Genomic DNA, 20,274 nt, shown 5'->3' on the forward strand with positions numbered 1-20,274 from the left:
CTGGCTAGGATTGAAGCGTGCTGCTGGGAGGGGTGTGCAGTCTGGCAGCCCAGGAAGGGGCTGTGTCACGGTTGGTATGTTCTGGAAGGAGCATTCTAGAAAAAAAAAAAAAACAAACTAAAGCTATAAGAGCTCCTACACATGATGCTAAGGTTCATTAACTGACCACCACTGAAGAAATGGATAGAGGATGTAAGCCATGAGGTTATTAGCTTTCACTCACTCAGAAATATTCAGAAAACTAGCTTTTCATGCTCTGTTGTTTCCTTGAGGGCAGGGGGCAAAGGTTGAAGAGCTGCTTTCAGCAAGACTGAAAGCCTGTACCTTTCAGTCCTTACCTACAGTTTGAACTGTATTCAAGTTGAAACTAAACTCCAGACCACCTATACTAAATGCAAACAAAACTGAGCAGAAATGAGAAAAATGTACCAAAACTGAAGATAGCACTCAAGCACCAGAACGTAAAAAGAACTAGAAAACTATGGAACTGAAACTACACACGGGGATTAACTCAACACACAATGTGTATCAGAAAGACAAAGACAGGTTAAACATGCAAAACACAAGTCACTGCTAAGTCTGAGATGATACTATCCACCACCACCAAGTGTGGGTAACATTACATTAACACTGGAAAGTTCTTGAGTCACCATCAGGACATGGAAATCCTAAACAAAGCCACTATTTTGCAAGCAAACTGTAAAAATGTTAGTTTTGTAATTGATATAATCACTATTATTTAAAAACATAATCAGTTTCAGTTTGGAGAAAATGTTTATGCAGCCTGTCATCCTTCCAAGGAAATAGCTGTGAAAGATTAATAATCATCTAAAGCTTGTAGTTCTAGAAATATGCAAGAGCCCATCCACAAGGGAAAGATCCCCCCAGGACCTCCAGTGGGATCAGAACAACCACAATACCAGGAGGGGAGGAGAACAGCACAGCTGGGAATAGGGAGAACAAAGTTTTAACAGAAATTATTAAAATTAAGCTTTTTAAAAGCTTCATAATATAAACATTAGAGCACTGCATCCCTTCTTATGAATAAAACTGTCTGTTCCCAATATGGTATTTATGAATGGGGCTAATCTACAAAGAGACAGGACTAAAAACATCAGATGGGCAAAATAAAACGAACCTCTTAATTCTGAAGTTGGTTATATTTCATAGGCTGAAGAGCCAGAGACTGGTTTATATTAGATCTAAGGTGATACAGATGCCAAATGACATTTTGGAGCTAGTGCGTAGCTGAAAGAAGATATCAGGAAAAGCAGACTGGACACCTCCACAGAAGATAATAACTATATATCTAAGCACCCAGAAAGCATTCTGATATTGTGGCAGACAGAATTAAAGCTAAACAATTTGAAATCTCAGAGGCAATCTAGCTTTGCTCAGCTCATGGAAGGGAGTTTTCCCTTGCACCTAATGAACAACCATAAAAATATTTCATGTTAGTTTCATGTAAATTGTCTTTTTACTGTTCCTCATTATTTTCTACGTTTGTTAAAATTTATTTTTAATTAGTCACTACAAAAATATAAAACATAAACATGTTTCTAGTGTTTTAACATGAAAATAAACAGCTGTCATTAGTAGTTCACAATGTTCTGTATACCTACACTGATCCTGTTTGCTTTGGAAAGAATAATCCTGACAAACAACTCTGAGTATTCACTCACAATAATACAGATGTTGATGATAAAGTACATAGGTCTCTGATAAAATAACCATGAGGCATGACCCACTTGGACATGACATACAGACACTCCCTTCTGTTAACAGAAGTCTGGCAACCACGTCACACTTCCTACTGCTCCACTGGTGCAGGGTCCTGTGAGCAAAGTGACATCCTCATCACCAGTCTCTGAGACAGAGTAATCTGTGACCTTGTAACTCTTTTCTGTACTGGGATTGGGAATTCCTTTGTTTCTTACCTGAACTAACACTTCCATTTCTGCTACTTTCTCATTAGAAACATTTTCTCATTATCATGTGAATAAAAAAAAAAGAGGAATACAATTTGTTTGTGTAAACATTTTTATGAAAGCATTTAAAATCAAAACAGTATCTTCAAGTAGCACATGGCTGAAAGAATATAAGAACAAAACAAACAACACTTAAGGACAACAATTTACTTTGAAGCCAAAAATTCTTTAGTAACTAGAAGAGGGAAGTATCTGTTTTTAACACACATTCTATACTAAGAAAAGGAAGATTATTCTCTGTAGGTTTAGGTAGGTGTATTCAGATACCTGCATAGCCTTTGAAGTTATTAAAAATTGCAATTTTAAAGGAAGCAGATAGAGCACCCCTTTAGGCTCTGGCTACAGTTTTGTGATACAAAGAGTTTGATGGCAAATTCAGCATGGGGAATTCCCACCTGAGCTCTGCATTCCTGTCTATGTGCTCTAGAACATCAGCCCATCTGCTGGACCAACAAACATTTCTACGATCATGCCATGACCCAGAACAGTTACCTAATAACACTCAAATGTAACCTGCACAGCACAGGCCCACAAACACCTGTATTGGCCCTGACCTGAATTGTTCCTCTCCTGAAGAGGAGAGCTGGACAGGTGGAACTAAGTGAGGATAGAAGGTGACAACTTTGTCAGCACTTCCATCTTTCATCTTGTCAAACAAAGGAGGACCCAACCTGTATGTTGGCAGAAAAGAACATTTTCCAGCTGTTAAAGATGATTATTGTGAATGAGCAATAATTGTCCATAGCATCCATCAAATTGTTCATGTATGGGGCAAGTCAATGATGTAAATATATTTATTTTCACCACATCCTTTAAATAATACAAGTAATTGTAAATTTACTTATTTACTTCTTTATATAATTGCTTCCCTAAAATTTGAAACTATTTTAAAAATTCTATCCTCCTTACCATTTATGCTTGTGGCTTGTTTTCATGATGGAAATTTTTTCTGTCCAGGAGACCATATTTAACATATATTAAATCCCTGTTTAGGCTAAGCAGCCACATAAGCACTTCTCCCTACCCAGAGCTGGATAAATCCTAACCCTTACACAATCTCCCAAGGGATTACAGCCAGTTCTGTATATTCCCAACCCCATTCACTCACCACTTTCATCAAGTAAGTCCTCCTCGTCATCCCCATCATTGTCCTCCTCCATCGCCTCCTCCTCATCTTCCTCCTCCTCCTCTTCCATATCCTCCTGCTCCAAGTCCGGGTCCAGGTCCGGATCACTCCCTGAGATTGACTCGTCTGACATGATTCCCAGTGGTGCTCCTTGTGCATTACCTGCTCATGTTCTACCGTGAGGCAGCCCTGAAAGGACACAAAAGAGCTATGTGAGCCCAGCAAATCCCAACCTTTGAGCCTCAAGGCTCAACATCATAGCAGGATTGCTGCACATAACAAACCAAATCAGCCTTTTAAATAACAGACTTAGGTATCAGACAAAGCACAAAATCCTGTGTAGAAAACAGATGCCATAAGAAATGGATCATAATGATACAGGCCCAGCATTGAAGAATCTCCATCTCTTCATTGGTATCCTTGACATGCACACAGCAGGAAGATTCCTGGAATCAATGCCTGATTATTCAGAGATGCAAAAATTAATAAATTATGTGAACAATTTCAGAACACTATCATCCAAACATGAAGCATACAAAAAAGGATCAGTGTCAGCATCCCCTCTGGATATGTGTTAGCCTGATCCCTGCAAACACCATCACAGTGTGCAGACATGGATCAGAGACAGAAACCCCCTCCTGCTTCAGTTGTACCACTGCAAATTCACCCAGCTCCTCATCACAGCCTGGCTGAACTCTCTGATCCAGCCACACACCAAAAACCAGTGTTACCTTCATAATTCAGGCAGAAGACAACAAAGATCCAGTTTCTAGAAGTTGAACTCCCTTTGTAAAACAGGGCAAGAAGAAAAGTAAATACAAAGGAAGAATGGAGCAGACAAAATTTGCATTTCCTTTCTCTCAAGGACAAGAACTGGGGCTGGCTGTGCATAACTTCTCTGCTACACCACTCCAGTGCATCACAGCAGAAATTGTGGTAGAACACAAAAATAAAGCCTGAAGAGAGGACCAGGGCAATCTCAAAGACACAAGTTTATCTGTTCAGATCATGCACTGGCACTCCTGGACAGTGATGGGTGAGCACTCCTCTTCCATACACACAGAATGATCCTAAAGGAGCTGTGTATGATGGATGAAAAGAAGCACAACCAAGAAAGGAAAATAAAGAAGGCATTTTGATCTTAAGGAACATAAGCAAAGGATGTATTCAAAGATCAAGCTGCAGAAGAATTACTACCCACACATTCTCCAGAAAGCTTTAAAGAAAGATGAAGGAAACATTTTCTCATCACTCACTTCCCACTGCCCCCTACTTATACCACATTTCCACTGTAAACTATAAAATATCTGAGAACTAATCAGACACTTTAAAACAACAACAACAAAAAGACTAAACCCCAAACTTCTAAGCAAATAAGGCAGCTCAAATATCTATAAACACTTTAAATTTCATTTCATTTAACACTTAAATTTCATTTTCAGCTGTGTTTCAGAAATTACCAGATTAACTCAAAAACCTGAAGGTTGAAGACAACTCAACACCCCTGTAGCAGGGCTGAAAATCTAACTGTTGAGTATGCTGAATTATTCCAGCTGAAGTCATCAGCTTCTGCTCTGCCCCTCTCAGCTCCTCAGTAACATTGAAGAGTGTCAGAAAGAAAGTAAACACAGGGAAGAGAATCTCTTTGCAGAGATTGGCTTTGGAACAGGAAGCCTTTCACCACTCAGTCCCAGGAGCACTTTACCACCAGGCAGAGACAACTGAAGTCCTTACACTACTACACACGTCACACAAAATTACTTGGCTTAGTCAAGCAGATGGTAGAAAAGGCCAAAATCCGAATTAGCTCAAGTGGAACTGTGCCAATTTACACAAGCCAAAGATATTAATTCAGCTTCTGTGGTCTGCTGGTAGGCAGGTACAAGCCCAGTTGCTGTCAGGCTGCTGCAATACAGTGACCTCCAGCATCCCTTGTTTTCTGATGGCTGGTGACTTCAGTCAAGGGCTGCAGACAAAAAGCCATCTATTATCAGAAGTTTTTCCTAACAAATGTTGTGCTAAAGTTTATGTGTATTTCAAAACAGTGACTTATTTTTTCTTTTGCATAGGAAGAATGTTCCCTTCCAGCTGATATTCAGCCCTAATGAAAACAAACATATTCAAACTTGTAACTTGCAAAGCTGCACATTGACTTACATTTCAGGAGGAGATGGTCAATAGGGTCACCTTTGTGGGTCACCTGGGATTTCAAGGGGATTTATTTATTCCCATGTTGTCCATACTGTGCTATAAACCACCTTGAAACCATATCCACAGAAGCATATTTTAAAATTTCTAAGTTTTACTATCCCAGCAAACTGACCATGACCAAAACAAAAACCAAACCAACCAACCAAAGAAACACAAACACTGCTAATACAGCAGGAATGAACTCATCTACAAACAGAAAAAGCAGAAGTGCTGTAATGTCACTAAATGCTCCGGGTCAAAGAATGACACATGATACAGCTTCTCCCATCAGTATCCTCCTGTGTGTCATCCTCTCATGTTCCATCATTTGTCCCAGAACCTTAAAGAACAAAAAAACAAATCAAAACACTCTCTGAAAATTGTTTAAAGGAAAGGATATGAGTCCCTGTATTTCCATAGATAAAATCAAACCTAGTGGAGAGCAGCTCTCCCTCAGACTGGAGCACAAAAGGGCTCGAATCGAAACTTTATTTTTGTTTAGCAGTGAGTACACGTTCTGTATAAGCCAACTCCTGACACCTGCTCGGCAGCCCCGGCCATATGCAGGAGAGTTGAACAGCAGCTTTTGAAAAGACTTAATTAAATCTTGCAGAGCTGGGTGAAACAAAGATGGTTAACTCCTCTGTGCCTATTGTCGTGCTGCCGTTTATCTCGCCGCCTTCCCTCCCTCGAGCTGCGCTCGCTGCCGCTGCCCGAGCCGGGTCTCGGGAGGGTTCCCACCCTGCCTGGTGGCAGCGGGAGCAGGCAGCAGGTACGCGGTACCCAGAGCCTGCCCTCGTTTCTCACACCGATCTGACCCAGTTCGGAGCCTCCCACCAAGGGGAATTACACAACAGGGCCAGATTGTGGCTGCCGCTACTGTTTTATGGCTGAGTTATTCCAACCTGCCCCATCTCCTGCCTTTGCACACGCAGGCACACTGTGCTCAGTGTTTAATCGCTGGAGGAAGGGCACTTTGCGAGAGATAAACTGATTACCTGCCACCGGACTCTTCCCAGTTCTGCACTGGATCAGCCAGGAGCTGCCCCCCGAGTGGGATGTGTGCCTGAGGAGGGTTTCAGCTCCAAGAAATGCAAATCAAACCCTCTGCACCACCCGTACAGCAAATAGCCAGACAGCCTTCCAGCACTGTGCCTCAACAGGGGTGAGGCTGCTGAGAAACCGGAGTGGGATATTAGGGAGAAACACTCGGAAAAATTCCTCTTGCTTACTCAGGGAGGAGAAAAGAGCTGTCATGTTTATCCTACCCAGAAGTTAAACCCTGCAATCAACTGCACATCAAATTAACATCCAAGACAGCCTCTCTCATGTATTATGTCCTGTCTTTCAACAAAGATAAAAATAGTTCTCAAGTTTTTTGGGCTTTGCTTTTTTAAGGTAGAACACTTCAGATAGTAAGTAAATGCCATGTGCTGATGACTGCCTCCTCCTCAGCCTGCACAGAAATGAGGCCCACTTCTAGATGAGGAAACCTTGAGAATTTGGACACATTTCTGTCATCCTCTTCTTTTTTTTTTTTTTTCACTCTGCAAAGCTTTAAAATCACTTCTTACATATAAAGTTGAGAGAGAAATGTGAAAGCAGTTTTTCTCCTTCTACGTAATAGTTGTTCACTACAGGGTCATGTATGCCACGAGCCAAACTCTTAGGTGAAACAGCAATCATCAGGGGATGTGGGGACTTAGGGCATTTCTGTACATCACTTTCATCAGAGGATCCACTAGCACTCTAAACACTAAACCATTATTTAATTAACTATTACAAATACATCGAGTAAAAAGCAAGGATGCAAGACAAGGCAGAATGGAGCCCTTCCTCACTTGAGGAGGAGGAGCAGGGTTCCCCCCTGTACCTATAAAAAGCCACAAAAGCCAAAGTTACTTTACAGAAGCTCTTAGCCCACTACAACACAAGGGATTTAGGCACAGGACATGCTCATTCCCGAGTACACAACCATCCCATACAAATCCCTTCAGAAAGGGCAGGTTTAACACTAATGCTGCTCCAGTGCTGAACAGTAAAGAGGATTCCATCACCTCCCCAACCTCCAGCCAAGGCCAATATCTGGGACTCATCAAGATTTGTCCCTTAAAGCCTGTTTTGTAACCAAGACTTCACACTGGCCATTATGGTGCCTGGCCATAGAAACAGGATCAAGCACACTGGCAAATCACAAGCGGATTTGCACAGACAGTTTAATAAAACCAGGTATTTCTAAGACTGTACTGCATAACGCTCTTCAGTCTCTGTTACACAGTCACGTTATATGGTAATAATAATTTCCTTTTATGTTTTTATTTTTTGTTTGGCAGCAAAATAATAAAATGGTTGGTTGGGGCCATAAGATTCCTCTTAATACGCTCAGCTCACACACAAACACTCCAAACTGGATGTGTATGAAGGTAACTGCTGGTTCCTCAGGGTAAATCTCATCTGCTTGTTAGATCACTACTAGCACCATTTTGGTACCTCACAGGCAGCCTTCAGTATCTAACAGAACATTACTATAAAGCACACAGCTACATCAGTAAAGGAGTCATGAGCTTAAGCTTCTCCATGACAAAAAGTCTTGTAACAGTTTGCAAGCGATAACTTGCAATGCTATTGCAAAATAACCATGCTACTTCTCTGTTCAATTTAACAATCTAGTAAGAAATAAACCTGAGATCAGTGGTTTTGAATAGTTTGATTCTAACAAACACCAGAATTTCTCTAATTTACATTATGCAACATATTAACACCTCTATTAAATTATCATGTAAAAAATGGTGGCGGGGGGAATCACCTAAAAGGATAAATATTTTTTCAAAAAGGAGCCACCAGTTTTACTACACTAGTCCAGCAGACTCCTATATGCTTTAAACAAAGCAAAGAAGTGTTTACTGAAAACCCAACAGGAACTTCTTCCCCCCACAAAATTGCATTTAAAGCCATCCTTAATTGATTACTTCGTGATTTAAATCCCTTCTTCCTTTGCAGCCCGAGACTATCGAGACTCCAGCTATGCAGTTCCTCTGCTGTGACTCACAGCTAACTGGTGGCCACACGCTGCTGGCTGGGAAGGAAGAAAACAATTCTCCTCCTTTATTTCATCTTGCTCAAATCACAAACTAAGTGGCATTGATCCCCTCTAAGTGATGTGTTCTCCACAGGAATATTAAACTGAAGGAAAAAGAAGCAGCCTGTAAAATCATAAATTGGGGAGCATCTGCTTGTCCTGGACCACTCTTCTGAGGAAGGCAAGCGTGCTTCTCCCCATTCCACATAAATATTGGACAATGGATCTAGCCTTCACCCACATTGGATGTGAGTATTAAGGAGCCCACTGTGATTTCTGGGGAACAGGAACTGAGACAAAAAAATAACAGACAGCTTTTAAAAACACATCCATATATCAGTTTTGAGAGAGTTGCAGGACCTGCTCTTTTATTCTCTCCAGGCTAACAATCTCCCTCCTAAAAGGCACCACAGAACTAAAACCAGCCTGAAACTGGTTGTTCCCTGACAAAATAAACAACAAAAGCTGCTGCAAGAAAGAGTGGGAGAAATGAAAAAACCCAAAAAAACCCAAAACCCCCTAAAACCTACCCATAAAGAAAGAAAAGGGAGAGCTAATCCTTCCCCTCTGCTGACATGACAGTGCTGGCACTGAGAATGTGACAGTGAACATTACATAAGGCCTGGCTCCCACTGCGATCCGAACAAAAAGAGCCAGCGTGAGTCAATGGCAGCATCTGCAGCTCCTTACACAACCTGAGCATCCATCACCTGCTGCGGGAGCCGACCACCAGCCACGGGGACCTTCTGTCCTGCAGCTCGGGAGGGATGTGGGAACACCCTACTGCCGGCAGGGGCAACGTTTTGTAACCCTCAAAGAAAACCTGAACTCTCCATAAGATGCCAGTGCTCCCTTCCCTACAGACTTTGTGAGGTTTTTCACCTCTGGACACAGCCAGCAGAAATGGGCAAATATCTTTGTGTTTGTATTTATGTACATATATATAGATATGTATATAATTATTTGCCTAATGACTGATGCATTGCTTTTAAAAGCAATTTTGTTTCATTGTATTAAAGCAGAAATTGACTTCCTAAAAGTCAACTCTTTCCTTTCAAATACTCAAAATGTCCTCACCAGTGAACCACCACAGAAGAGCAGTTTGTTTTGTACTGCATAAAAGTTCAGGCTACCTGAGGTAAGAAGCATGTGATCAGCACGGCTTCCAGTAATTACTGACGTTCATCTGGATTAACACCATCACAAAATAACAATATTTTTCTCTTACTTCACAGAATCTCCATCTGGTTTTAGCTGTCTGTCAGCTTCTATCTAAATGGCACTTGCACTACCTGCTAAAGGAAACTCTCCTTCCCTGATCACTGTTTCTTTCAAAGCAAACAGCATTTCAATATAAAAGCCACTTTTGAGTGTTTTTACATGTTTTGCCCATGCGGCTGCAGCTATAGAGAAAACAACCAAGACCTGTGTGGGGAGTAAAACCCTGAGAAAATATTTCAAATTATGGGGAAAACTCAGTAGTAGGGCACAGCGTGTCAGGATACCAAATTATATTCAATACATTTTATATAGCAGATCAATTTGGGAAAGACTTGCCTACCTTGCATTAATGATTACCATTCTCAAATCCCAAAAGATAGGTTTGAAAAGTCAGCTCATGGGAGAGGTGTGCCAAGCTTTCTCTTTGTGAACACCCAAACTATGTCAAGATGTGAGTCAATTCCCAAGCAGGGAGGATACAGATAACTGGAAGATCCCTCTAGAGTTTAAGCTCTTGTCATACATAGGTGCCAGAGAAGAAGTTATGTAATAAATCAAGACTAAATTACATAAACAGAAGCAGTGAAACAGAGAGGAGCAAAAAAGGCACGGAGCTATTCCCCTCTCAAGGAAAGATCAGTCACTGTCACTCTTTGAAGACAAGCTGTGCCTTTGGTCATTGAGATATACTAACACTATGGCTTACCTCCTTGAAGGGTATCCCTCAGACACAGACTGGCACAGCTCATAAACAATGTTTTTAGCTTTCAGGATGAGGAAAACTGCAAGTTTTCCAAATGTTAAAAGGCCTAATTCTATCCTATTTTCTCAGTATCACGACATCTGCACGCTCTTCTCTCTTTGCCTCCCAGAGAAGTACATTTCCTTACAGGGGAATGATTCACTGCCTTCAGCTGTGTCCCTGCTCAGGAAATGAGCTTTCCCATCAGCAGCAGTCCAGGGCAGCCCACCATGCCCTGTGAGACAGATGCCAGTCATTGCACACTGGCATCACCAGACCACAAAGTAAACACAACTTAACTCTGCTTTGGGTCATGGGTCTGCATTTCAGTACTAAGAATCACAGAGGTCTGGGAGCTTGTTTTTGATGCCTCATCCTTCTCCCTCTTCAAAACTGGACTTAGAATCGGAGGTTCAGGTTTATGTAGTTTGCAGAAAAAGGAAGAATTCCACAAGGGTTTGTTCCTCTTTATTACCTACCCCACCTCCAGGGGACGATTACACCAGGGATGAGGAAGTATTACTTATGCCACCTACAGTTTACCAAAGAAACTTGAACAAGAGCAAAAACAAGAAAGAGGAAAACCAAAAAATCTTGAAGTAGGAGGAAATGGAAATAAATAGTTTTGAACTCATGTGATATGAGGATGACAATTAGCATATGTTAGACCCAATTTTCTGCCATGCAATCAGACATTAAGCTAATTTTTATTGGATTCCAGAGTAGATTAAAAATCCATTAAAGGATTAAAAACTGTCATAAACTTCTTTCAGAGTCATTCCCTCCAAAAGTCATTCCTTCCCTGCAACACTGCAGAGTGCTGGAAAAACTTAAACATTAAGCGCCACTTTTCTGCTAGTTTTGAGAACAAAGTCAGCAAAACCTGTTGATCTTTGCCTTTCCCACTAAACAGGTCAAAATGAAACACTCACACTGATCCTTAGCTATCCCGCACAAATACATCTGTTTTGATAACACTTAACATTGACACTACAGGCAGCTCACAAGGAAAGCAACTGAATGAAAGAGCCTCCTGTGGTTCTGTCCTTAATAATGGAAGCGCCACTTTTGTTGTGTTTTGCCAGTTGAAAACTTCCCAATGGTTTGGACAGACCTGAAAGGGAAAATAATGCAGCTTACTGCCTCTCCCCATAGAGCACAAATAACCCAACACACTGCTGAGGGGATCGTTTGCATATACACAAAAAATCACCCCAATGGAGACAATAAATATTATTTCACGAAAGAAACAGAGCTATGAGTCTCATGATGTGCATATTACATGTTTAGCTTATAAAATTGTGAGTATACAATTTACTGGAGTTTACTTCCAAAAGAGCTTTAAAAGCAGCACAATGCAAGTTGGGCTAAGGAGATACACAAATATTAGCAGGAAGATAATATATCCTGAGGGACACCATGCCCTTTCGGTAAACGTATCCAACTGTCCTGTCCCAACTTACGCCAAACATACCAGCCAACACAAGCATATCCAGTGTTAAGCCAGGAAGGAGCAATTGAAAAGGGACATATTAACAAATTACTGTAAAATACCGTATGACAAATAAGCACCACAACAGACATCTAGAGAATTAGCTGCTGGCTACCAAACATAGCTCTTTTAGAGTAAAAATGTCACTACTTCCCAAGTGTATAAATTCACTTAACTTTTGTTAATGCTAGCAATGTCTTTTGCAGTACTTGTTCTTACCAAACACACAATACTGTACATTCATACCCACACAGAATCCAAAATGTTACATTTCCCAGATTCAGAAGCAGAATGACAAAGAGCACTCAGCCGTGATCTTCAAAAAACCCACAACCTTTTGGGTATTCTTTCTCTCAAAGTTAAGAGCAAGTCTCAGTCAAGTGCTTTCCCCAAATGACCACTTTTTCTATCAAAGCTCATTTAGTGTTTGCAAATACTGCCTGACTGGCAGCCGTGCCCAGTGAGCAAGAACAGAGGGAACAGCAGGAAAGTCAGGTCTTCTTGTGTCATCTTGACTTGTTATAATCCCAAGTGAAGGCGACCATATGTTGTAACAAGTCAACATCCCTACACTCAGATGCTGTTATCTCCCCAAATAAAACAGGAATGGAATTTCTTGCCTCACCACTATTTTTTCTCCCCTCCTTTTCAATTATTAGTTAGATTATTGAATTATTAGTCTTGAATCACAGAACTGTTTGGGTTGGAAAAGAGCTCTAAGATCATAGAGTCTAACCACTAACCCAGCACTAACCCGTGTCTCCAGGTGCCACATTGATGCATCTTCTAAATCCCTCTAGACTCATGACTTCACCACTTCCCTGAACAGCCTGTTCCAATGCTTGACAACCCTTTCAATGAAAAAATCTTGCCTAACATCCAATCTAAACCTCCCTAGCACAACTTGAAACCATTTTCTCTTGTCCTGTTGCTTGTTCCTTAAGAGACCAACCCCCACCTGGTTACAACCTCCTTTCAGGGAGTTACACAGATCAATAAGGTCCCCCCTGAGCCTCCTTTTCTCCATGCTGAGCCCACCCTGCTCCCTCAGCTCCTCCTCATCTGACTTGTGCTCCAGACCCCTTCCCAGCTCTGTTCCCTTCTCTGGAGAAGCTCCAGCATCTCGATATTTTTCTTGTCATGAGGAGTCCAAAACTCAACCCAGGATTTGAGGTGCCTCGCCAGTGCCCAGCACAGGGGACAGTCACTGCCCTGGTCCTGCTGGTCACACCAGTGCTGGTACAAGCCAGGTGCCATTGACCTCCTTGGCCACCTGGGCACACCTGGGCTCATGTTCAGCCACTGTTGAACAGCACCCCAGGTCCTTTCCTGCCAGGCAGCTTTTCAGACACCACTACAGCCCCAGCCTGTAGTGCTGCAGGGGGTTGTTGTGCCCTTCCTGCCCTCCAGGAGATCAACACTCCTGCCCAAACTGGTGTTACCTGCAAACTTGCTGAGAGTGTTCTTGATCCTCTCATCCAGGTCATTGACAAAGATACTAAACAGGAGTGGACCCAATACCAAACTCTGGGGAACCCCACTAGTGCCCAGCTGGATGTGGCACCATTCTCCACCACTCTGGGCTTGGCCATTTTTTTTGCCCAGTCACTTAACTGAAAACTGCTCATTTATTTAATTATAGGAATCCTTGATTATCATTGATTTGGGCTGAAATAAGAAATTTATGTAGTAACTACAACTCTTATTTTGATGGGAGATTTTGGGTACAGTTAATAGCATTCTTTAACAGAGAAAACTAATTACATTGCACTTCCAAAGGAGATTTACTGGCAATCCTGTAAAATCTCAATCAACTTCATTCATAGTTATCCCCTTGTTAGGAATGAAGGAGGCAAATGATAAAAGTTAAAGACTTTCTCATCACAATAAAAGGATAGATATTCACAAAGAGGTTCCACACTAGCACAGAGGCCAAGTATCTCATTCTGTTAAAATAAGCATTTCCCTGACCAGAAGTATTGATTTAATTGAAATATAAGATCTCCTCTCTTGCTTTTTGTGAGTGCTATGGTAAGTACAGGAGGAAGGAAAAGGCACCTTTAAACTATTTTTTTAAGGAAGAAATTGAAAAAAAAAAACCAAACCCCAAACAACCCAACCAAAAACATTTTCCTACAGAGTCTGCATGACTAAGCAGATCACCCACTTCTCCAGTGTTCTCTACTCATTATCTGGGTCTTACTTCCCTCAGGCAGTTAACTATTGCCATTCTAAAATAAACAAATTCAGATCACACACCTGAACTACTCCCACATTCATTGGAGAACAGGATGTGAAGTTACAGTTGACAAAGTTAAAAATGCTGGCTAGGGTAAATCTTACTATGCATTGTCCAGATTTAAGAGCTCCCCCCCACCAAAAAAAAAAACCAGCCTGCCCAGGAAATTCTTCTCCAGAGATAACAGGACCACATCCCAAGACTGAGGAAAAATCAGAAAAAAAAATCTCTTCTGGGATAACAGCTTTTCCCCAAATACCTGATCTCAAAAGCACTTCTTCAGTTCCAAATCTTCTTTATTCCATGCAACAGGTCACCTTGACACCCAGTTTTCAAGGCAACTGTTGCTCCCTATTTAGAGCCTGTGTTACGCTTTGTATACTAAGAACAAACAGGCACTGGTCTTGTGAGGTTTATTTCTTGGTCCCATTTCCTCAATTCCTTGACACCTACGGACAAGGAACTTAAAATCCAGCTGATGTCACCCCTCCTACAACAACTCCTCGATTTAAGAAAATATTCTTTTTTCCTGCTATCTCCTCCACCCCAACGTCCCCTATAAAAACAAGCTGGTTTTTCTTACTTCCTATGCCCGGAAGCTTGTGTTTGGCTGCTGAGGTGCATTCCATAACCCTGGCATTTTTTTTAAGGAATATACAGCTCTTGCACTACTTTGGGAAAGGAGAAGCCACAGCCAGATGCCTTTTCACACAAGTGTTAAGTGGCAATGCTGCAAGAGTAATCGAGCCTCTGGACAGTTACATTACACTGGGAATGTTGTTCCTTTTGCTTCCGTCAGTGAGTGATGCAAATAATAAATGCAAAGACTGAATAAAAGAGCGCACTAAACAGAAGATGGCAACCAAACCCTGATGCTAAACCCACCAATTAGAGAGACAGAGACATGCCTTGACACTGACAGACAGTTTTCAGATTTCAGAGGCACCACAACGGTAATCACCATTCGGCCTTGATTAAGTTACCCATTTTCCCTCTTGCTGACTGCAGCCTCCCAGGCCTCGGACACATTTTCTGCAGCAGCTGCTCTTTTCCCAACTCACACACTGCTCCCACACCATGCCAGCACAACCCTCTGCATGGGTGGACAGCAAACTGATTCAGCTGAAAACCTACCTGGAAGCAAAATTCAGTTCCTAAATGTGATTTACCACAAAGCTGCATGAACAGCTGTGTGGGCACAAAGGGAAAAACCAGTGAGAGGGTGAGAACATGCAGCCCTGGGTATGGGCTCACCAAGCTGGAGTCACTGTCACCAAGGCCATGCTCTAAGCAGCCAGATACTTACTGCTCCAGTGCAGGGGCCAGACAGCATTTCTATTTGAGAAAATGAGATGGTCTTCATAACAAAGCTTCCTTGCCTTCAACGCTCCAGCCCAAAGGATGATGTATGTAGCCAAGGTGAGATAATTTTCTCAACTGTTTCTTTCTTTGAATAGTCATGGCATCACTATGTGGTTTATGTAAACTGTTTCTGAACTTCATTTTGCTGGACTTTTTCAACTGAAAAAAACAATGCAACTGCCACTCAAAGGGCAGAAGTATCGTAATTTATATCATGCAATCAGACACCCTTGCTGTGCATCTCTCTCTCCCCACAGCAAATACTTTTAAACTGCCCAGAGCTCAAAGCAAAATACACCTCCTCATGTAAGTCCTTAGCATGTAACATCTTTAGTGAGAGCCTCTGTGAACAGGTCCTTGCAATTACATACAGGCACTAGAAAAGGCAGGATAAGGCTCTGTTTTAGGGAACAGGAAGATAAGCTGTCCCGACCTTGAGAAACTGCTAACCAGCACTGACAGAATCTTCTCTGGGTCAGGGCATGTCGCCTTCTAAATGCACTCAGAGGGACTTGTTAAAAGAACACCTTTATGGGGTGACAAAGGGAAGTGATGCAATCTGTACCATGAGAACAAACGGGTAATTTCTTTAACCTCATGAGGAGGAATTTACTTTGGCCATGATGACCTTGCCTGAGATCAAGGGCTGATTTTTAGTACTTGAATAAGAGAATCACTTTCTTTAGTTCTCTGCCTTTCTTTGTTTTCGTGTTGTATCTTATTATGTCTGGGATAAGTAGATATTCCTGGGCTGTATTCCTGAACACAGACCTTTCCCCAAGAGCCACTGTGGGGCTTTGGCTATAAATACATAACGGTGTATGTAGCCTCTCATGCACATCCCGTGTTTGCCTTGTGTTCGTTTCACTCAGCACTTGAACTTCACCCAAACTGCTCAAGGAGGCATAAACACCCTTGGCACAAGGTCCTAAAAGTCCTCTCTCATCCTTTCTTCTCACAAGAATGAAACTGCCACTCCACAGACCACTGCTCTTGGTCTCGATTTTCTGACCCAGGCCACAGGTAAACTTTTTCACATTTTATAACTCATACTAAATAATGTCACAGCCAAGCAAAGATATAAGTGAGAAGAGATAGGTCCCCTCAGCAACCATGACAAAGATACCTGACTGGTATAGGATATAGGAGGAGCTCCAGCACATTAAGATTAAACAACATAGAAAAAACTGAAATCCTTATCTCCCAAGTTCTACCATCTCCTCCAATCCCCAGAATCTTATACAGACTCCCAGACAATTAACTCTCTTCACCTTCAATCTTCCCTGCCATAAAGCAACTGCAAAGAGAAGCCAGCAGATCACTGGGGAGGAGGGGGGGAAGGCAAAGAAACTGTTCACTTATAACCACTTCTGTCTCTCGTCACTGCCTTCTCTTTGTCAGCAAAATGGGTCAGACCAGATAACAGAAAGGAGAGCAAGAGATGCAGAGGAGACACACCCCCTCCAAGCTGCAAGAAAATTCAAAGATAAACAACTTCCCTCAACAGAAGTATTTACCTCTAAGTCTTCCTGTACAGGTCAGCTCAGGAGTGCAAAAAAAGAAAACAAGACTTTGCTGAAATAATAAAGTAAGTATTAGAGGAGAAAAGGTAACACTTGGCTGGAAAACGCTCCAAGGAGGTAACGTCTTTCAGCAAGACAACCTCTTTCAGTGATAAAAGAGGTCACTTGTTATAGTGCTGACCCTTCCCCAAAACCAGAGATCCTGAACAGACAGCTTACATGTGATGCTTGCTGGAAACACCCTTTCTGCACAAGGGCTGTCAGTGTAGGTGCTCATTCCCTGCCAAAGTCGAGGGGTGTGTGGGGAAAGGCCATCCAGGACAATCTGCCAGGAGCAGATCATCCAGCTCCTGCATTTCCCACAGCCCTTCCTCCAACACATGACTGGGCACGTACCCATCCTGTGATGGGGAAAAGATCAGGATGTCTGGAAAGGTGCCTACCACGCACAAGCTGCTGTCACAGCCAGACTAGTTCCCATTGTACTTCCAGAAGAGCTTAGGAAAACATCCCGAACTAATTGTGCACTGAGAATCTACAGACAACCAATAATCTCCCTAATGGCCAAGGCAGGAGAGGACCCACAAGTTTTTCCTCTCTACATCCTTCACTGCTTTGGCAGACAGAACACAACAGAAACCATTCCTCTGGTGGACAAGGGACACACTGATTTCATACTGGCAGAGGCACACAAGACACAACATCTTTTTGCATTCACACTCAGAGCTACCTCTGCCAGCAAGAGCACATGCAATTTCTTCCCCCAATGAAAAAGCAATTTCTACAGAATGTAAAAACTACTCACTACTGGAGTAAACTTCTTAAGAGCACATTATCAGATTTTTTTGAGAAAAAAACACTGGGGAAGATATTTCAACCTGTTCAGGAAATGAAATAGCCATCCCTGTCCTTCCCCATACAGACCCTTCCTCTCCCCATCAACAAAAGTGACAGTGCTTCCCAAAAAAAGAGATCACAAATATTTGATTTCATTTAAGTACATGGTCCATACAAGCCCATTTATTCCCTTGAGAGAAAATGTACACTTAATAGATTTAAAGGAGTGCTATAAGAGAACAACTACCACCACCAGACCCTTTGACTGACTCTAGCATGGGCAGGAAAAGTCTGAACATGACTGGGTGAGACCTCTTTGGCAAGTGCCAATGACTCTGTACTTGTATGGTAGTAGGTACACTTGTATATTTACAGTGCATTTCCTCACCCAGATCTTCCAAATTAAACTCCTCCTGACTTGATGACTTCAAGAGATGAAGACATCCTAATTTTCCTTAATACTTACAAGCATCTTCCTAATGTCTTCAGTGGTTGATCACATTCACTGTTAACAATCTGTGCCTTTTTCCTAATTTGAAATAATCCTTTCAACTTCCAGGCACTGGCTGCTATTGTATCTTTTCCCACTAAATTAAAGAGCCCTTTGGTACACAGCCCATTCTGCCCAAAGAAAATTGAGAAACTTTTAAATACCTTGCAATAAGCTAACCCGATTGAGCAGTTCAAGAAAAAGTTTTATAATGAGCACTTTAATCACTTAACATTGAACACTACATCTTTCTTGCCTTTGAACACCTCTTTAAAAACACCAACATTAAACCTCGTCAAAATACTCTGCAACTGATTTCACCTCTCTGCCTTTATTCAGTATTTCCTGTTATTATGAATGTACATTAGTATTTAAAAAATTAATTCGCTTATTTTAAGCTCTGAGGACTCACATACTGCCATATATCTGCTCTGCTCCTGCCATCCTTTCCAAGGTCACTGGTTTCTGGAAGCACAATTCTGTATTCTAAACCTACAGCCTCCAGTCTTTCCCATAACATGCATAACGTGCTCCAGCTCTATAAAAACATTTGGCCATATTAAACCCAGTTACCCAAACAATTCAGAGGACACTGTACAGCTGCTGCTGCTTCTTCATGCATCACCACTCAGGCACAACCTTTACATAATCCACAAATTTGAACAGCTCTAATTTCATGTTTTCTTCCAGGCCACTAACAAAAATACTACAAAGCTCTGGACCTACTATAAATCCCTGAAAAAATCCTCCATTCATATTCTATTTTCCACATCTACTGTTTTTAATCCAGGTGTTGACTCACAGATCATACATGAAACTGTATCTGCTGAGCAAGATTCGCTTTTCAACAACACCCTCAGTGACTGAAGCAGTCATGGGAATACAATTACCACACAAATCCCATTTGTAAGTATGTGTTTGATACAAGAGATTTAATTAGAATTTTTTGATCTTCCAGAGCACTGCTACTCCCCGGCCACGTAACAGAGTCTCTTTTGCTTCACTAATTTTGAGTAAATCCCACCAGCAGCCCTCCTCAATCAATTCCTTTTTGAGCAACATTCCATTTCCCACATTGACTCAGCAGGCAGTGTGAGCACCTGTGCTCTACTATCCACTTCCAGGCTTTGACAGGTCCACAGATTTTGTTTGGTTTGGGGTTTGGTTGGTTGTTGTAGCAACAAACAGCTAGAGCAATTCACATAAGATTGATACACTTTAACAAATTATTTATTCTGGATTCAACTACTCCAAATATAATAACACACACTTCATTGACGCTGATGTTCTGGGTGAGACTTGAGAAACTAGAGAAAATCTTTGGTGAATTATCATGTCTCTAAAATGTCATTTCCACAGTTCTGTTGGGCTAGAAAAGTTTTCTTCACAAGAATTTTAGATTAAAAACTTTCATTGTGAAGAGAAGAAAGTACAAGTCAAAATAATGTTACTTCCACTGTGTTTCAATTACTTCCCATCCTATGCTTGCCCTACAAACTCTTTATACCTGACCAGCCACATTCTTTCTGTTGGTCAATTTTGCCTTTGTATAGCTCCACTTCTTTGTTAATTAGATCAAGCTGGCTTGCCACAGAGAACACCAGAGTAAAGTTTTCTGCCAAATCACTAGAAAACCTCTTTAATTATTTTTATAAGTTTAGTGCCTCTCTTATATAAAGGCATGTTGTTTTGCACTTGACTCGACCAAAGTCCTCCTGGTTCAGTGTAAGTTTCAATGTATTTGTAACCCAAGAAAGCATGTGCACATGTTGAGTTTTTCCACCTCTGGTTTTCTACTTATATGCCATCAGAGGTCCATGAGCATAGAAACTGTTACAGTAGCAGAAAATTTGTTAATACACTTAATTCTTACCTAGCTCCTACCAGTACCACTGTGTGTGCATGTGTGGAGGAGGAGGAGGAAAGAGTAACTCAAGTCATATCAGCAAGAAACTGGTTCATCTCAACTCTCCTCTTTCAAATAG

The 20,274-nt window shown here is 41.6% G+C and overlaps 1 protein-coding gene across 2 annotated transcripts in view; it reads right to left on the reverse strand.

Moving 5' to 3' along the window:
* The window catches only part of RAD54L2 (RAD54 like 2), a 67,415-nt gene that overhangs the window by 42,309 nt on the left and 4,832 nt on the right, over positions 1 to 20,274 (reverse strand). For both annotated transcript variants that reach the window (XM_082289037.1, XM_082289035.1), the window contains exon 2: positions 3,097 to 3,303. In XM_082289037.1, the coding sequence (XP_082145163.1) occupies positions 3,097 to 3,247 (151 nt within the window). In that variant the 5' untranslated portion in view covers positions 3,248 to 3,303. The remainder of the gene's footprint in view (positions 1 to 3,096; positions 3,304 to 20,274) is intronic.

Source organism: Coloeus monedula, assembly GCF_965178545.1.
Source record: "Coloeus monedula genome assembly, chromosome: 11".
Lineage (NCBI taxonomy): Eukaryota > Metazoa > Chordata > Aves > Passeriformes > Corvidae > Coloeus > Coloeus monedula.